The 17,133-nt window shown below is 42.1% G+C and overlaps 3 protein-coding genes across 3 annotated transcripts in view; all 3 read left to right on the top strand.

The window, feature by feature from the left end:
• LOC135464480 (proteoglycan 4-like) overlaps positions 1-1,471 on the top strand; it is a 28,476-nt gene extending 27,005 nt beyond the window's left edge. The window contains exon 19 of the mRNA XM_064741905.1: positions 1,454-1,471. Within this exon, the coding sequence (XP_064597975.1) occupies positions 1,454-1,471 (18 nt within the window). The remainder of the gene's footprint in view (positions 1-1,453) is intronic.
• On the top strand, positions 802-9,580 carry LOC135464956 (uncharacterized). The gene is made up of 7 exons (XM_064742544.1): positions 802-889; positions 1,454-1,555; positions 3,976-5,385; positions 5,733-7,463; positions 8,227-8,433; positions 8,753-8,788; positions 9,563-9,580. Exons 2-4 carry the CDS (start codon positions 1,477-1,479, stop codon positions 6,656-6,658), a joined length of 2,415 nt encoding a protein of 804 aa, XP_064598614.1. The 5' UTR covers positions 802-889; positions 1,454-1,476; the 3' UTR covers positions 6,659-7,463; positions 8,227-8,433; positions 8,753-8,788; positions 9,563-9,580.
• On the top strand, positions 6,753-16,877 carry LOC135464479 (mucin-2-like). Its single transcript, XM_064741904.1, has 11 exons — positions 6,753-6,787; positions 7,125-7,312; positions 8,227-8,433; positions 8,753-8,815; positions 9,563-10,135; positions 11,180-11,482; positions 12,527-12,574; positions 13,505-14,466; positions 14,559-15,156; positions 15,567-16,130; positions 16,831-16,877. The coding sequence occupies exons 1-11, from the start codon at positions 6,753-6,755 to the stop codon at positions 16,875-16,877; spliced, it is 3,588 nt and encodes a 1,195-aa protein (XP_064597974.1).
• Positions 16,878-17,133: the final 256 nt, after the last annotated feature.

Here is a 17,133-nt window from a genome sequence, read left to right as displayed (position 1 = left end):
TCAGAGCCCACAGGTAAACCAGAGGTTAGCAGGGACAGGTATCCAGACAAGACCACAATGTCCCCGGATGAAGACAGGACAACAAAAGCGCCAAGAAAACAACCAACAGAAACAGCGTTTGTAACAAGAGACAAGACCACACCCAGACAACCGGAAATACCAACAGACATATTCGAAGAGCCTGAAGCAACACAGCAACCTTTCACGGGCACACCAGGCCAGACAGTTGGCACAGAGGCGCCAGATGCCACTGACAGGTTTACAGTACGTACAAGGCGACCCGCTGAAAAGAAAGAGAAGACGACGGCTCCCGTGGCGGTGACTGGCATCAAAGTTCCCAGAGACTTGGTTTTGATTCTTGACTCATCCGACAATGTTTCTCCAGACGACTTTGAAAACATGCGAGTGTTTGCCAGAAGAATAGTCGAATCCTCAGACATTGACGGTGGTTCTCTCCGCGTGGGATTATTGACGTATGGCAGAAAAACAGACATTCCTTTCCAGATGAATCGATATTCGACAAAAGCCGATGTCTTGGATGCGATAAACAAGGTCAAGTACACTGGGGGCAAAGCCAATCTGGCCGGAGCTCTCAGGTCTTTCAGAAAAGACATGTTTAAGTTATCCTCGGGAGACCGTAAAGATGTGCCAGATGTTGCTGTATTGGTGACAGGCGGAGAATCCAGTGTGAATACTGAGTGGGTTGTCCCTGCCGCTAGAACTGCTCGTCAAAGAGGAATTTCTGTCTACGGTGTTGGAGTAGGTCTGACTAACACCCGTGAGCTCAGGGAAGTAGTTAGCCAACCAGTTGGAGACTACATATTCACGGTTAGACGTAGCCAGTCCTTGCCTGATGTTCAGGGCCCACTGATTTCAGCAGTGTTTGGAGGTAAGACATGCTGCGTTTTCTTTCTGTAAATTCCCAGCCTTGTTAGCGTTTGTAAATCGCTGTGGTAAGCAATCCTAAGTGAGAATAATCTTACTTTTACTCCTTGTGGTTCATGTTAAATAATGTGTTTTTCTTAGATTTCTTGCTTGATCTTTAAGAAACAAAAATGGCTGAAACAATGAGATGTAATTTTTAATAAGAGAAATTTACATTTTTTGGTACAGTGGAAGCAAAGCATTGACAATATATATAAATGATCTTTATGGTGGTTTTTCATTGAATGTGAAACATATTTGGTGTAACCATGTGGGGCAAGAGGCCGTATCTTTGTGGCGATGAATTAGATTGTCACGTTGGATACATTGACAGTTACATATATTATCGACAGCTTATGAACGAGCATGGTACACGATTTTAATATTGATTTTACTCATTAGTCAAAAGTATATCTCGCGTTTTTGCAACGTCATTGCAAAACTGCTCACCGCATGATTTGTCCCAGATTTGTGTACTTTAGGATCACATATTCAGCTGAATTTATTTATTTTGCTATTCTGTTTTCAGATGATGTTGCGGAGATAACAGAGATGGCTACGCCATCGCAGCCTCGACAGATCACCACCGGCTTTGGTTTAGAGGGGATAGTTATTGCCCATAAGACCTCAGGTTCGTTCACCAAATTTTTTTTTATATCATTCATAAATTTATCCGTATCAGCATTTCCTTAGCGCACCACTAGGCCACTTGTGGCATGCTACCAGCCCACTTCATGGCATGCAGCATGTTATCAGCGCACCACAAGCAAAAGGGTCATTAATGCTGTCGCTGTGAGTTCAAGTCGAGCTCATGCTGGCTTCCTCTCCGGCTGTACGTGGGAAGGTCTTGTAGCAATCTGCGAAAGGTCGTGGGTTTCCACCGGGCTGTGCCCGGTTTCCTCCTACTACAATGCTGGCCACCGTCGTATAAGTGAAATATTCTTGAGTACGACGTAAAACAGCAATCAAATAAATAAATAAATAAATAAGCAAACAAAATTGTTGTCAATAGTTTACTTGTAAGATACTACCATTGCACTACTAGTACACTTGTAACAGGCACTACTAGCATATTTGTAACATTCAATATGTAACTACCACTAACATACTACCATGCATACTTTAGTGGCTTTAGTCTTATGTAATCTCAAGATAAAGTAATGATCGAACTGGCACGTAAAGTCACTTGCTCACTTGCACGAAACCCTCTTAACGTCAAGAGCACGCATCTACCATGGCAAACAGCACTGTAAGCATTACGTGGCCAGTGTAGTCACGTGCTCTTAAATCTAAGAGGGCTTCGTGTTAGTGGAGCTTAGCCTACTCTGATGACACCGGCATACAACTGTTAATAGACTGGGCGCTTAGTGGCTAGCCACCTGGGCCTGCTTGCACAGAGAGATTGTAGCTATGATCAATTACAGATCTTACAATTGAGTGTACAAAAATAAATTGCACCGCTCGCACAAGGGAATTGTAAGGCGATTGTAGATGTTTGAGCTAACAATCGCGATCGGAGTCAAGTTTTGGCTTGTTTATGTAAATGGACAATGTACCAGTCAATAACTTTTCTTGCCTTTATTTTCAAAAGAGTTCTACATTATAATAATTCTGCAGCTGACAACAACTTTGGATGCAACTGCATTGCATATGTTTGCAAACGTAGTCGAAAAGCACTGACTAACAGTCTACCTAAGTCAAGTATTTGTGCTCCGTTTTGAACTGGAGTCGTCATGCTGGACAAAAAAATAAAAAAAAATGCAGATTGTTGGGCAGCGGAACATTCGCCTGCTTTCGGTTGTCAGTTGTTTAAAATGTTCTATGTTGTTATAAAATATTCTCATGTCGTTTTTTCTCACCAATGCGGTCGGTGTGAGATCCAGCTCATGCTGGTTTCCTCTCCGGCCGTAAGTGGGAAAGTCTTGCAGCAACCTGCGGATGGTCATGGGTTTCCCTTCCACCATAATGTTGGCTGTCGTTGTACAAGTGAAATATTCTTGAGTACGGCGTAAAACACTAATCAGATTAATAAATAAATAATATCCTTTTTCTGTGTACAGTTTACTACCTACTTAAGGTCATCGTTCTACTCGTGAAATCATGCATTTCAGCCAAGACAGGAATCGTGTTTATTTAAAGGGTAGTTTTGTCATACATAAACAAGCTTGAACAAAAGCATTTATTTGACATACACCAACTCTGTTTTTCCATAAGAATTTATGAACAATGTAATACATACTGGTGTAAAAAAAAATCGCACGCTACTTGAAATCCGTAAAGTTATTATGAATACATTTTCTGGATTTCAACGAATTCAAATACGTCCTCTTACCCCTGATAAATTTCAGATATTTTTCTTACAATATTGTTCCAGCCAAGTTTTTAGAAAAAAAGTAGCACAGATGCAGGTACATGTGACTACAAGAACAAATGCGTTTTGTTCATAAAGAATCATTTGTCACCAGGTGAACTACTGTCCTCTTCTTACAAACAGAAATACAGCGAAAAAGCAAAAAAACGAATGTGCATTTTCATTGTGAAATATTTTTGTTAATGTTGTGATTCTCACTGAGACAAGATTATGTTAGTTCACTTTCTATAAGTGAATGAATTGGCAGCTGGCCATGATCTGCCGGTTAGAGGTGTTTCCATTTCAATCGCCTGAACACACGAGGTGCGAGCGCACCCGGATTTTTCACTGATTCAACAGATATAGTTGTTTGGGTGTCTCTGGTGAGGATGAGCTGTCAGTGACACCCGGCTGGCCGTTTGCCCAGCGTAACATCAGTTGAAGACCATGTGTATCCCATCAAATTGGTAAACATGTACGCCATGTGTGGTAATGCTTGTCAAGATCTTTACCCCGGGTTTTCTCCACCCATATAGAGTCAAGTAAATAGATATATGATTCAATATCATGCGCCTAATGCTCGATCATCCGTGATCAAGAAAGTGGATTTATGGTAGTTTACTTTTAAAGAGGGTGGCAATTATTAAGACGTGTGTCGTGCCGAAGACAACAAATACATATATCACTCAATGTGTTTACAGGGGCAACTGAACGAACCCTACCTTCAACAACTAAGCCAGTAGTTTCGGCGACCAGTCGTCGAGAGGATGTATCTGCCCCAGTAACATCTTTTACAGATATATACCAAGTGACAGAAGACGAAGGCACCGTTGCTTTACAAACAGGCGAAATTAAACAAGAACTGCAAACTACGCCTGGCATTGTTTTCCGGACGGGAGATATTCAGCCTGTCAAGACAACAACGACACTTCTGTCAAGACAAAGGACAACGATCTCCGTGGACAGGGGACAGCCGGATGCATTCTCAACCGATCGCGTACAACCAGATATAACCGCGAGCACGTCGGATCTGGTAAGAGAAAGTACGGTAAAGGAAGTGATTACAGAAGGCGAAGGAAAGGTTGAACAAGAAGTCTTAACAGAACAAACGACAAGAGGGCGTCCACAACTGTTTACAACAGAAGGGGTAAAGGAACCACGGAAACCCGTACGTGTCACTGCAGACATGATACCTGAAAGAGTTACCACAGATGACAGACCAGAACGATTTACGGAAGATGGTAAACCTAGTACAGCTGGAAAGTTAGACAGGGTTAAGGTAAAGTTTACCACAACACGTCAACCAGAAGCTGTCACGACACAACGTAAATCAGAGCGAGTAACACCTGAAACTAGACTTGTTACAAGTGACGTCAGACCAGATGAAGTTAGAACTGACGGTAGGCCTGAAAGAATTACAACAGATGGTCAGCCAGAAAATGTTACAGCTTTTGTACATTCTATAACAAAGGAAGAGACACTTGAAACAGTCTCGCCGAAAGCTGGGACGGCAGAACCAACAACACCGTCATTTGGTCCTCGACAATTGTTCAAATCAAGGAGAGACATTGTCTTTGTACTAGATTCATCCAGTTATGTCTCCGAATCGGAGTTCAGCAAGTCTCGGGAATACGTGAAACTGTTGCTGCAACCGGCTGATATAGACGGCGGCAATGTACGAGTTAGTGTCATTACCTACAGCACCAAGTCATCCACCCAATTTGACCTCAGTCGTTATTCGACTAAATCCCAAATCTTTGGAGCTATTGACAGAATTGCGTACACACCAGGATCTTCCAGCCTGGCTAGTGCACTACGAGGTATCCGCAGGGACATATTTCCAAATGGCAAAGGCAACCGTGCAAACGTCCCGGACGTGGCAGTTCTAGTCGTCGGGAGCGTATCGGACACGAAGAAAAAGTGGGTCGAACCAGCAGCCAAAGCAATCAAACGCCGAGGAGTCTCAGTTTATGGGGTTTCTGCACGACTTCAAGATACAACAGAAATAAGGAACATAGTATCCGAGCCAGCGAGTGACTCCGTCTTCAGTGTTGATCGTTTCGAGGAATTGCATAAAACAAGAATCTCACTAACTCAGAAAATATTTGGAGGTATGCATGTTGTGCTTATACAATGGCAGCAATGTAGGTCTTGAGATACCGATTAATATGTATGTAACAGTGTAAATATTTGATAATATAGCTTAAGGATAAAAAAAAATTTTTCTGAAAATATTATCCTAAAAAAAATTATTCTCATCAGTTAAATTGTGGTTTCAGTTTACGTTTATACAATGGTAACAACCTAGGTTGAGATACGGATTAATATGTATCTAACAGTGTAAATATTTGATGACATAGCTTGACGACAAAAAATGTGCTATAAAATTTATTTCTATCAGTTATATTGTGTTTTCAGTTTGCAGTCATCTTTGTGTATACATCTATATGTTTACCAGAAACTGTTGTGGAGTGGACATCACCACGTATAACCCCAGAACAGACTGTTGCGCCAGCGAAAGAAAGCCCGGATTCAACATTTACACCCGTTGAAGATGACGTGACCACTTCATATGATTTGCTACCCGACCACGTTTCTACGGACGCTGCATTAAGGCTGTCTAAAACAGAAGAACCATTACAACGAATTACCACAGAAAGGACACCCGAGCGACTGACACAAGAAGAGATACCAGTACGAGTTACAACAGAAGGGAGACGAGTTACTTCAGACGGCTGGACAGATCGACTGACAAAAGAGGGTAAACTAAAACCTATTCCAACGTTGTCTACAACAGAAGGTGTTACTCCAGACGGCCTTCCAGATCGACTGACAAAAGAATATAGACGGAAGCCTATCATAACGGCGTCAACAAGAGAAGGTGTTACTCCAGACGGCCTGCCGGATCGACTGACAAAAGAATATAGACGGAAACCTATCTCAACGGAGTCAACGACAGAAGGTTTAACTCCAGACGGCCTACCGGATCGACTGACAAAAGAAGATACAAGGAGACCTATTCCAACGTCGTACACAACAGAAGGCGTTACACCAGACGGCATGCCGGATCGACTAACAAAAGACGATAGAAGCAGACCCATTCCGACGTCATACACAACAGAAGGCGTTACTCCAGGCCGTTTGCCAGATCGACTAACAAAAGAAGACAGACTGAAACCTATTCCAACGGAGTCAATAACTGAAGGCGTTGCTCCAGACAGCCTTCCAGATCGACTGACAAAAGAAGATAGACGGAAACCTATCCAAAGGAGTCTACAACAGAAGGCGTTACTCCAGACCGTCTGCCAGATCGACTTACTAAACCTAACCAAACGGAGTCAACAACAGAAAGCCTTACTCCAGACGGCCTGCCGGATCGATTGACAAAAGAAGATAGACGGAGACCTATTCCAACGTTGTCTACAACAGAGGGCGTTACTCCAGACAGCTTGCCAGATCGACAGACAAAAGAAGATAGATGGAAACCTACTCCAAGGGCGTTTACAACAGAAGGTGTTACTTCAGACAGCTTGCCAGATCGACTAACAAAAGAAGATAGACGGAGACCTATATCAACGGCGTCTATAACAGAAAGTGCTAGAACAACGCCTTCTCCAACTGTACTGCTCAAATCAAGCAGAGACATCGCGTTTGTACTAGACTCCTCACGCTTTGTTTCAGAATCAGATTTCAGAAAGTCTCTAGATTATGTTAAATTGCTGTTGCAACCGCCGACATAGACGGTGGCAACGTACAAGTTGGCGTAATTACATACAGCACCAAGTCAACGACCCACTTTGGACCTTAGCAGTTACTCTACTAAAGCTGAGGTTTTTGAAGCCATTGACAGAATCCCATACAAACCCGGGTCTTCCAGTTTGGCCAGCGCTCTGCGAGGTGTCCGCAGAGACATATTCCCCAGAAAGAAAGGCAACCGGCCATATGTCCCCGACGTAGCCCTTGTGCTTGCTGGCAGTGTTTCGGATACAAAGGCAAAGTGGGTCGTACCATCCTCCAAGTTCTGTCAAACGCCAAGGGGTAACAATATTTGGTTTAACCGTAGGACTACAAGACACTAAGGAGATTCGACGTATTGTGAGCGATCCGGCCAAAGCTTCTCTGTTCACTGTGGACACTTTCGACGATTTACCTTCCACCCGAGAGGGTTTGACAAAGGCACTATTTGGAGGTATGTATGCAGTGATTATACCGGGCGATTATACCGAGCGCCGGGCAACTTGTATAAAGGCGTAATTCCAGCTGATTGCTTTCTCCAAATTGTGAAGATAGTCACAATATGTAACATGTCAATGCCCTGTACAATGTGTCCAAATTTTTTTACGCCTTAAAAGGCGTCTCAGCATCTGGTGTGCTACTTTAAATTGTTAATAGTACGATGACAGCACCATAATGAGTAAAAAGTGTGCCAGATAAAACCGATGCCACTTTGATATTTACTCTGTTGTGTTTTACGGCACATTTGAGAATATTTCACATTCAGGACGGCAATATTTTATACTACGGATGGCAATATTTCACATTTAGAACGGCATTGTTTAACATAAAGGACGGCAATATTTCACATTCAGGACAGCAATATTTCACATTTAAAAGGGCAATATTTTACATTAGGGACCGCAGTATTTCACATTCAGGGCGACAATATTTCACATTCAGGTTGGCAATATTTCATTTTCAGGGCGACGATATTTCACATTCTGAAAACCAAAATTTCATATTCAGATTGGCAACATTTCACATGAAGGGTGTCAGTATTTCACATTCAAGGCGGCAGTACTCACATTTAAGGCGCCAATATTTCACATTCGGGGCTGCAATATTTCATCTTTAAAATGGTGGTTAGTTTAGGATAAGGAAAAAATATGAGTGTGGGACGGACTTTTTACCAAGTGACAATTTTACCAATGTTGTGTATATCTTTTTTCTCACAGTACGATCGTTTGTTGAGAGCACTAGTGAAGTTTTTCCGCCCTCAACCCCACCTGTGGTAACCACTTCATCTTTCCCAACAGAGAAGCCAGTCATCACCCTGGTTGAACAGAATGTGACAAGACCTGGACCGTCTGGGAGAGACCAACCAACCGCCACTACGTCGTCGACAGCGAGAACATCGGGTGCACGAGGCACTCCCTCCGCCAGTGAGTATATGCACATCAAAGAAGGCGGGAAGTGACGAATGTGCCTAACGTTGTATGCTGAACGTAAACATCGCAAGGTTCAAATCACAGATTCAACATGCTCCAAAGGGATTAGCTTTTCAAATATCTCAGTCAAGTATCAGGAACACCTTATTTGTACTCATAAGTACTCATTGCGCGAATTTCATAAGTGTCAGCCATATTATCAACGTTTTGTGCTAGGTATACTACCATTAATCTGCTCAACTAAATCGTGTATCATGTCTTTGTTTTAAACATAATTTATTTTGATCATGGCATATTGCTTTTCCTTCCACAGTCCCTGTCACTCAGGCTCCAGTACCTGTTGCTCCTCGTAAGTACTACAACCTTGGCATAAACAGTTTGTTTTAAATTCAGCATGGTTGTCCTGCATTGTAGGGTCAGCTCTTGTCCAGTCACACCAGAGCTATGATTAACAACGATTCGTAGCGATGCTTTGACAGCGGCCGATTTACCTCGATTGAAACCTAAGAAATTGTTAGTAGTCACACCTAAACTGATCCAATAAATTGTGTAGGACTCATATTCATCAACGGTAGTCAAGTGATTGGATGAAATCAAATCCAGTTTGTCAAGAAAATGTGTTTACGATTATCCATAATCGCTTGCAATGGTCATATGTAGCTCGTGCTAGGGAGCCCTACAAATTAAGATTCGCGTTAATTATGTAGACCGTAACAGAATGCACCCTGCACAAAAAACTCGATCGCAGGATACATCTTCATATTCAACGAAATTCACGAAGAACCGCCATGATTTATCGTAAGATCTTTCCAAGAGTCTCTAGCCAATGCGATAGATGTGAGTTGAAGTCCAGCTCTCCGGACGTACGTGGGAACGTCTGCGAGCTATCCGCGGACAGCGTTCGATTTTCCCGAAACCTGCTCTTTACCACCATAATGCAGGCACCTTCCTAAAAGTGAAATATTATTGAGTACGTCTTAGAACACAATTCAAATAAATAAACGAACACAGAATTCTGCATAACTAAGGCTTGTGGTGACAACATATATCCATACCACTTTAAAGTACATGACATAAGTTTAAGAGAAATGTTTTAATTTTTAATATTATCATTCTCTTTCAGACTGCTCCGCATCAAGCGACAAGATTGACGTCATTTTCATTTTCGACACATCACGTAACTTTAAGACGAATCAATTCCGAAGGCTTCTGGATTTCGTTGCAAGCCTGGTAGATTCCATGGACATTAACAGCGGTGACATTCGGGTGGGTGTTGTCACGTTTACAACCGAAGCAGTGGTTGAGTTTAACTTGAACAGATTCCAAACAAGCCAGGAGATTTCGCAGGCTATTAAAAGCATCAACATCAACGGTAGACGAAGAGGGGAAGATTCGGCGCTGGACTTACTCCGGACGACGTTGTTTACCGTCAAGAACGGCGACCGTACCGGGGCCAAAAATATTGCCGTCCTCGTAACTGACGGAAACTCCGTTGTGCGTAATTTCAGAACAGTCAACGAGGCGTACATCGCCAGACAGCAGGGCACTACCATCTATGCCATTGGTATAGGTCTGAAGGGAACATTTGAACTCGACGCCATCGTAAGCCGGCCGATTGTCGAGTACAGATTTGTATTGAAGGATGTCAACCGGCTGGAAGATATCAAGTCGAAGCTGTTGGTGTCCTTGACATGTGGTGGGTAACAGTTTGTTCAAAATATCAAGAGGTTTAGTGATCCATTGTTTAAACCAAACCATATTTATTTTTCTATTGTAGTTATTTATTTACTTATTTATTAACCTGTGTATGATCGTTTGTTTCCCCGGGCTGTGCCCGCTTTTCTCCAAACATAGTGTTGACCGTCCTAGTACAGGTGAAATACGCTTGAGTGCGGCGTAAAACACCAATCAAAAAAAATAAATAAAAATTTATTCGTTGGCATATGTATTCATGTATTCATGAATAATAATATGACAGTGACGCGACTGTGATACCGTCGATTTAACAAAGCAGTTTTGGACTCGCGAAAATGTACAAATTTCAGTTTCGTCGATTAAAATTGTTATTACTATAAGTAAGTTTATACTTATAAATACGTATAAAAGATTTCAGCATAGAATTAGTCGCGTGAGAACAAATATACAGCATTTTGAATTTCCTTGAAGGTATAATTTAAGGGTAATAATATAGTTATGACTTGTCTAGAAAACTCTTTTGACAATTAGGCCCAGGAACAGACCTCCTTTAAATACAGCAGGCATCACCTAAAATGCGGTTTTAGGCATAAATATATTTTTTAATGATTATTTTTAGGCTTCAGTGAACAAAATGCAAAACACATCGTGTTTATGGTGAATTTTGAACCAGGTTAGAATAGAATGTAGTAACTATACAGATGTTTTTTATGCCTCCCAGTACGCCTGAGTGGTTACATTACTACACTACAATACGTATATAAATGTAATACAGCAATCGGGACATGTTTATAGGCTAAACGAACCGATCAGTGTGATCCAAAATGCCACCGTCTAACTCTAACCTTTATTTGCATTTTATTAAGTGTAAATAATGCCAAAAAAATGATAATCAGAATCAGCACAAAATGGCCTTTTACGTCATGCGTACTTCTAATCGGTGCGTACTGTATTTAAAGATCGTCAGTAACAGTAACTTAGCATATCCACACATTGAAAGAAACGATGTAAGTCATTGGAAATAAAAATGCTATATGGTTTGCAGAACCAGTTACCCAGAGAACTTCACCACCAACCACAGAAAGCTCTCCACTAACCACTAAACCGAGCAGAACTCCAGCTGAGACGTTCACCAGAAAGACTGTCCTAAGCGCCACAGAGACAACACTGCAAGTGACAGAGGAAGAAACGTCACAGATAGTTGACGTGAGTGATAAAACCGATCGTCAGACATCTGCCTTTTCACCCCGACCAGAGACACTTAAACCTGACGCTCCTCTACCCAGTGTTACCGGCGAAGACATCACGAAGCTGAGAGTTTCTACCGTTAGCGAAACGACTTCAAGAAGTCTCCAGCCGACGTAATGTATAGGAAAAACATCACCACCCGAGCAAACATCACATTTCAGCCTGATGTCACCAAAGTAGACTTTTCTACGCTGATGCCAGAGATGAATCGGACGTCACCTGGGGTGTACAGCTCCACAGGAGGTATTACATTTTTCCCAAGATGCAACGATGATGTTTTGAATCTATTATTTATTTATTTATTTGATTGGTGTTTTACGCTGTAATGAAAAATATTTCACTCATACCACGACGGCCAGGAATATGGTGGAAGGAAACAGGGCAGAGCTCGGGGAAACCCACGACCATCCACAAGTTGCTAGCAGACCTTTGGACTAACGATTGGAGAGGGCCAGCATGAGCTGGACTTGAACTCACAGCGACCGCATTGGTGGGAGGCTTCTGGGTCATTGCCCCGCGCTGGCACGCTGAATTACTCGGCCCCGTAGGCCCTGAATCCATTATAAAACGTATGATTATTTGCTGATTTTCATAGAAGGTTGTAATAGAAAGCTATGTATCGACACGCTTGTGGAAATCTGACGACAGATGTCAGATATAGGGGTCTGTCTGGATAAAATACTGAACACAAATAATATGTGCAAGAGGCCTATGTAACATTCCCGGCATTCAGTGCTTTTCTCATCTTTATATAAAGAACAGTAGTAATAATAGAGATAGTGGCAACAATAGCAGTAGGGGCCTATTTAGTCCACCATTTTATTATGGTCCTTGTCTATTTTCTTGGAATCTAAGTAGGCAGTTGACGAGTAGTGATTTTCAAACTAGAAGATATTGTTCAGTATGATTTTAAAGCTCACCTTTTGTGTCTGGAATGACCGACCCCGATTCTGTTCTCCAGCAGTACACCAACTGTGCACGTTGTATAACACATTCACGCTTACATGTGTACCACTGATATATATTTCATTGTGGATGTGCAAATTTGTACACAGTCGCTTATAGAGAGTAACCTGTCAGTCTTTGACAATTGACGTCGCTTGTATGAATTTTAATTTATGAGTGCGTTGTGATATTATTACAGATGTGTGGAGACCCCAGACTGCTCCAGATAGTGCAGCCAGAAAAATAGGTAAGAGGCAAACAACTACGATACACATATAATTACAAAGGTCCTTTAAATTTGTAAATTCACACCGCACATAGATACACAGAACAATCGTGACAAATAGTAGCACTGATTGTGAACAACAGACCTCACGTAACACATTTCCTGATCTAAAATTATTTCACATATATTTTACAATTATATTTCAACAGAGTGTGAAATGGGCAACAGAGAGGAGGTCCTGCTTTATTGTCCTACGTATTTTATTTGTGAAAGTTCTGTCCTATTAATCCGACCGCAAAATGTCATTATCGTTGATTCTAATTTTGTTTTTGGCAACATCACTATTGAAAACAGGACAGGGGGTAATTTTTCTGTAAATGCAGCGTGCACTGGAAAGAACTGTGCTTTTGGAAATAGAATCACTGTAAACTTAGCACTATGTGTGACACTGTAAGGATATGACTAAGCATTATCTGTACAATAAATGTAGAGAGTGTCATATCATATGCATTATCACAGGTCACTTGTTAATAGTCGAAAAACAGTAATGTTAGAAGCATTTACCCAATCATTATGGGAATTAATCCTGAATATGGGCTTACGAATTGATTGAGCAGATATTACGGTTGGACTGAATAAGAAATCTAGGTATTACATAATTGACTTTGCGGATAAATAATCCAATAAAAGACCAATTCCCAAAACAAAAGTTCAACACAAACCACCAAAGAACGAAGAAAATATATACAGAGCAAAATTATTGCCGATCGACGAAAAAATGCACGCAATCAAGTCTTCAACGATGTACCAACAAATGCTCTAGGCGAAAAAATGGAATTAGTTTCCAATACTGGTACCATGCTATTTCGTGGGTTGTCGTGACATATGCAAGTGCCAGTAAAATGCTTTAAACGATAGTTTGACCTATAAACATTATTTTTGCTCTTTCAGAATCTACCAAGTCACCTGAGAGTACCACTGAAGCTCTATGGGCTGTGTCAACTGGCAAAGATCAAACTGTGACGAGAAGAAGAACAGATGCAGCTGAGAAACCAACAACAACACGATTGGAAATAACCGATAAAGAAGAGTCCCGTAAGACAGCTAAATTTCCAGCCAGGACAAAATTACCACATGAAGTGACAGATCATCCATACGAAGTTACCGAAGAGGAAAGGAAAGAAGGTGAAGTTATTACAGATATCCCAAGAAGAATCACGGACAGGCCGAAAGAAGTAGAAGGTGCACCCAAGAGGTCAAGTGTGAAACCTGAGAAGTTATCTCCAGTTGTTGAGAGAATCACAGGACGAGGTCCAACCGAAGCCTATAGAAAGATGACCGAAGAAGGAGAAGCGGTTACTGATGTGAGTGAGGAACTAACGGGGACCACTGGAAGAACAGCAATTCCGGTGGAAAAGCGAGTTACGGAGGTTCCAGAGATAGTTACACGCGAACCTGGAAGAACGACTGAAATAGACAGAACAGCAATTCCGGTGGAAAAGCTAGTTACGGAGGCTCCAGAGATAGTTACACGTGAACCTGGAAGAACGACTGAAATAGATAGAACAGCAATTCCGGTGGAAAAGCGAGTTACTGAGGCTCCAGAGATAGTTACACGCGGACCTAGGAGAACGACTGAAATAGTCAGCACATCAAGCCCAGTAGGAAAGAGAGTTACTCAACCTCCAGATGTAATTTCACGCGAACCAGGAAGAACGACTGAAATAGAGAGAACAGCAGTTCCTGTGGGAAAGAGAGTTACTGAGGCTCCAGAGATAGTTACACGCGAACCTGGAAGAACGACTGAAACAGACAGAACAGCAGTTCCGGTGGGAAAGAGAGTTACTGAGGCTCCGGAGATGGTTACACGTGAACCTGGAAGAACGACTGAAATAGACAGAACAGCAATTCCGGTGGGAAAGAGAGTTACTCAGGCTCCAGAGATAGTTACACGCGAACCTGGAAGAACGACTGAAATAGACAGAACAGACATTCCGGTGGAAAGAGAGTTACAGAGGCTCCGGAGATGGTTACACGTGAACCTGGAAGAACGACTGAAATAGGCAGAACAGCAATTCCGGTGGGAAAGAGAGTTACTCAGGCTCCAGAGATAGTTACACGCGAACCTGGAAGAACGACTGAAATAGACAGAACAGACATTCCGGTGGGAAAGAGAGTTACAGAGGCTCCGGAGATAGTTACACGCGAACCTGGAAGAACGACTGAAATAGACAGAACTGGAACATCCGCGACAACTCCCAAGAAAATCACCGATGAGTTTTGGAGAGTCACCAAAGCGCCTGAAGAGATTATTGAAGTGTCCGAGAAAGTCACTGTATCACCTGACAAGGTCACAAAAGCACCGAAGAAAATTACCCGCGCACCGGAAAAACCCGAGATAGTCACGCGCGAAATAGTCACTGTTGTTACGGAAATGGAGAAGAAAACAACGGAAGAGATAGATGTGACTAAGAAGCCAGTGTCCAAAAAAGTCTCTGGCCGGAAAGATCCCTGGAGGATAGACGGTATGTCCAAAGTTAGACCGAAGACATCCGCTATACCCGAGATTACAAGACCATCCACTCCAGCCCTGACCAGTACAGGTACATAAAATCACTGCGTAACGGGACGGGTTTGTTTTTATGGTGGTGGGTGGGGCGGTGTATGGTGAGGGTTATATTATCAGACTGAGTATGATTGATGGTTTTACTTTATTTGATAATTTCGTTCAGTCCAATATTTGGGTCATAAACAACTCTACATAGCCCAAACCGAAGATAGCCACTGGTTTAATGTTTCAAATCGCCATTCATAAATAACTACAGTTTTTGAACAATGACATTGGTTAAGCTGAAGTTCTATCTCACGTTTCTGCTAATTGGGCATGGTTCGTTTGTGTTGGGGGGAATGGTTTTGTTCGATCAGTTACATCGCAAAATCAGTGTATGTTTACAATCAATATTAACTGTGTAAAGAATAATAATACTTACTATCATTTTTGATTTTCCTACAGTGCCAATTCCGAGTGCGATACGAGACGTTGTATTTCTGGTTGACTCTTCCAATGCCGTATCTAGGAGAGGTTTCAGGAAATCCCTACAGTTTATAAGAGACATCGTTGGAGAGGTTGGATTGAACAACACGAGATTTGGCCTGGTTACTTACTCGTCCCAAGTCAATACCCCCATACACCTGGGCAAATTTGATGACAAAAAGAAACTGATGAGAGCCATAAGCAAAGTGCAATATACAGGTGGAGACAGTGACATTGTGAAGGGTCTTAGAACCATTAGACGAGAAATGTTCTCAAGTGCTCGAGGTGACAGAGCCACTGCCCCTAACGCTCTGATTCTACTCACCGGAAGCACATCCACGGTTTCCCAGAAATGGATTTCCCCAGCTGCTAAAGGTCTACGCAGCTTAGGGATCGCCATATACGGCGTTGGCGTAGGCCTAAAGGACAGACAGCAGCTGAATAACATCGTCACTCCCCCTGCTAACAAGTACCGATTTACAGTTCGCAACTACAACAATCTGAACAAAATTCGCGAGCCTTTGATGGCGGCAGCGTTTGGAGGTATGTAAATTAGTTGTGTGATTACACCCTGTTGAACATGAAATTATGTATCATAATTCGAAAGTAAATGGCTATAGCGATACCTGCATATTTTGCAGGAGTTGCAGGTTATGAACTTTAATTTTGAAAATTTTTTCCCACCTAACCTGCTAAGAATACTTTGCATAATTATATTTTCAATTATCGCATTCGTGCCCCGGCTTAATACGTAACACATGATTTATTTATTTATTTGATTGGTGATTCACGCCGTACTCAAGAATATTTCACTTATATGACGGCAGCCAGCATTATAGTGAGATGAAACCGTGCAGACCCCGGGAGAAACCCACGATTATCCGCAGGTTGCTGCCAGACCTTCCCACGTAAAACCGGAGAGGAAGCCAGCATGAGCTGGAGTTGAACTCACAGCGATCGCATTGGTGAGAGGCTCTTGGGTCATTTCACTGCGCTAGCCACGGAGGTCCCACAAGACATATGAAGTCACGCTCGCAGATACAGCCCCAACCACTGAAATGGTAGCGACCTTTTAGTCGACATGGGTTCGTTTTCGGCATTTACCCTGTTTCCTTCTCCACTAAACCTGAACACTCAATCGTACAACTGTGTTATATTTGTTGTATCCCATAAAACACCGAGTAAATTAGTAATTTAGCTTATTCAAAATGTCGATCTAAGTATCACCTTTTTTCTATTGTAGCCAAAGACCGCACCGATACCACTTCAGCCACTCCTTCGTGTAAGTAACTTCCATCTAAGAGCTCTTTCGAAAAAACCTAACGCAGTGCTGTCTGGTTTAAATGAGTATCTAAAATTGAATGAAAATTTAGGCTTCATTTACAATTATGTTTCAGATATTTAAGTCTTTAGGCTATAATAAGGTATAATATGAAGCAGCATTTTAGCTATAGCGCGGCGAAAACGAGCTATTACCCAAAATCCCTACATATCTGAATGTCCAGCGTTATGTTCACAATTTGCAAGGAAAAGAATGTTTTCTTAA

The sequence above is a fragment of the Liolophura sinensis genome, chromosome 4, assembly GCF_032854445.1.
Source record: "Liolophura sinensis isolate JHLJ2023 chromosome 4, CUHK_Ljap_v2, whole genome shotgun sequence".
NCBI classification, from domain to species: domain Eukaryota; kingdom Metazoa; phylum Mollusca; class Polyplacophora; order Chitonida; family Chitonidae; genus Liolophura; species Liolophura sinensis.
Note: the sequence above shows the minus strand (reverse complement) of the source record. Positions and strands in the feature narration are given on the sequence as shown.

Bases quoted from the DNA above. Each gene is read 5' to 3' on its own strand.
- LOC135464956 (XM_064742544.1), top strand. From the start codon at position 1,477: ATGGCTACGCCATCGCAGCCTCGACAGATCACCACCGGCTTTGGTTTA. The intron at 1,556-3,975 runs GTTCGTTCACCA...ATGTGTTTACAG, and splicing joins TATTGCCCATAAGACCTCAG to GGGCAACTGAACGAACCCTA. The intron at 5,386-5,732 runs GTATGCATGTTG...TATGTTTACCAG, and splicing joins AACTCAGAAAATATTTGGAG to AAACTGTTGTGGAGTGGACA.
- LOC135464479 (XM_064741904.1), top strand. From the start codon at position 6,753: ATGGAAACCTACTCCAAGGGCGTTTACAACAGAAG. The intron at 7,313-8,226 runs GTAACAATATTT...TTTTTCTCACAG, and splicing joins GTTCTGTCAAACGCCAAGGG to TACGATCGTTTGTTGAGAGC. The intron at 12,575-13,504 runs GTAAGAGGCAAA...TTGCTCTTTCAG, and splicing joins TAGTGCAGCCAGAAAAATAG to AATCTACCAAGTCACCTGAG.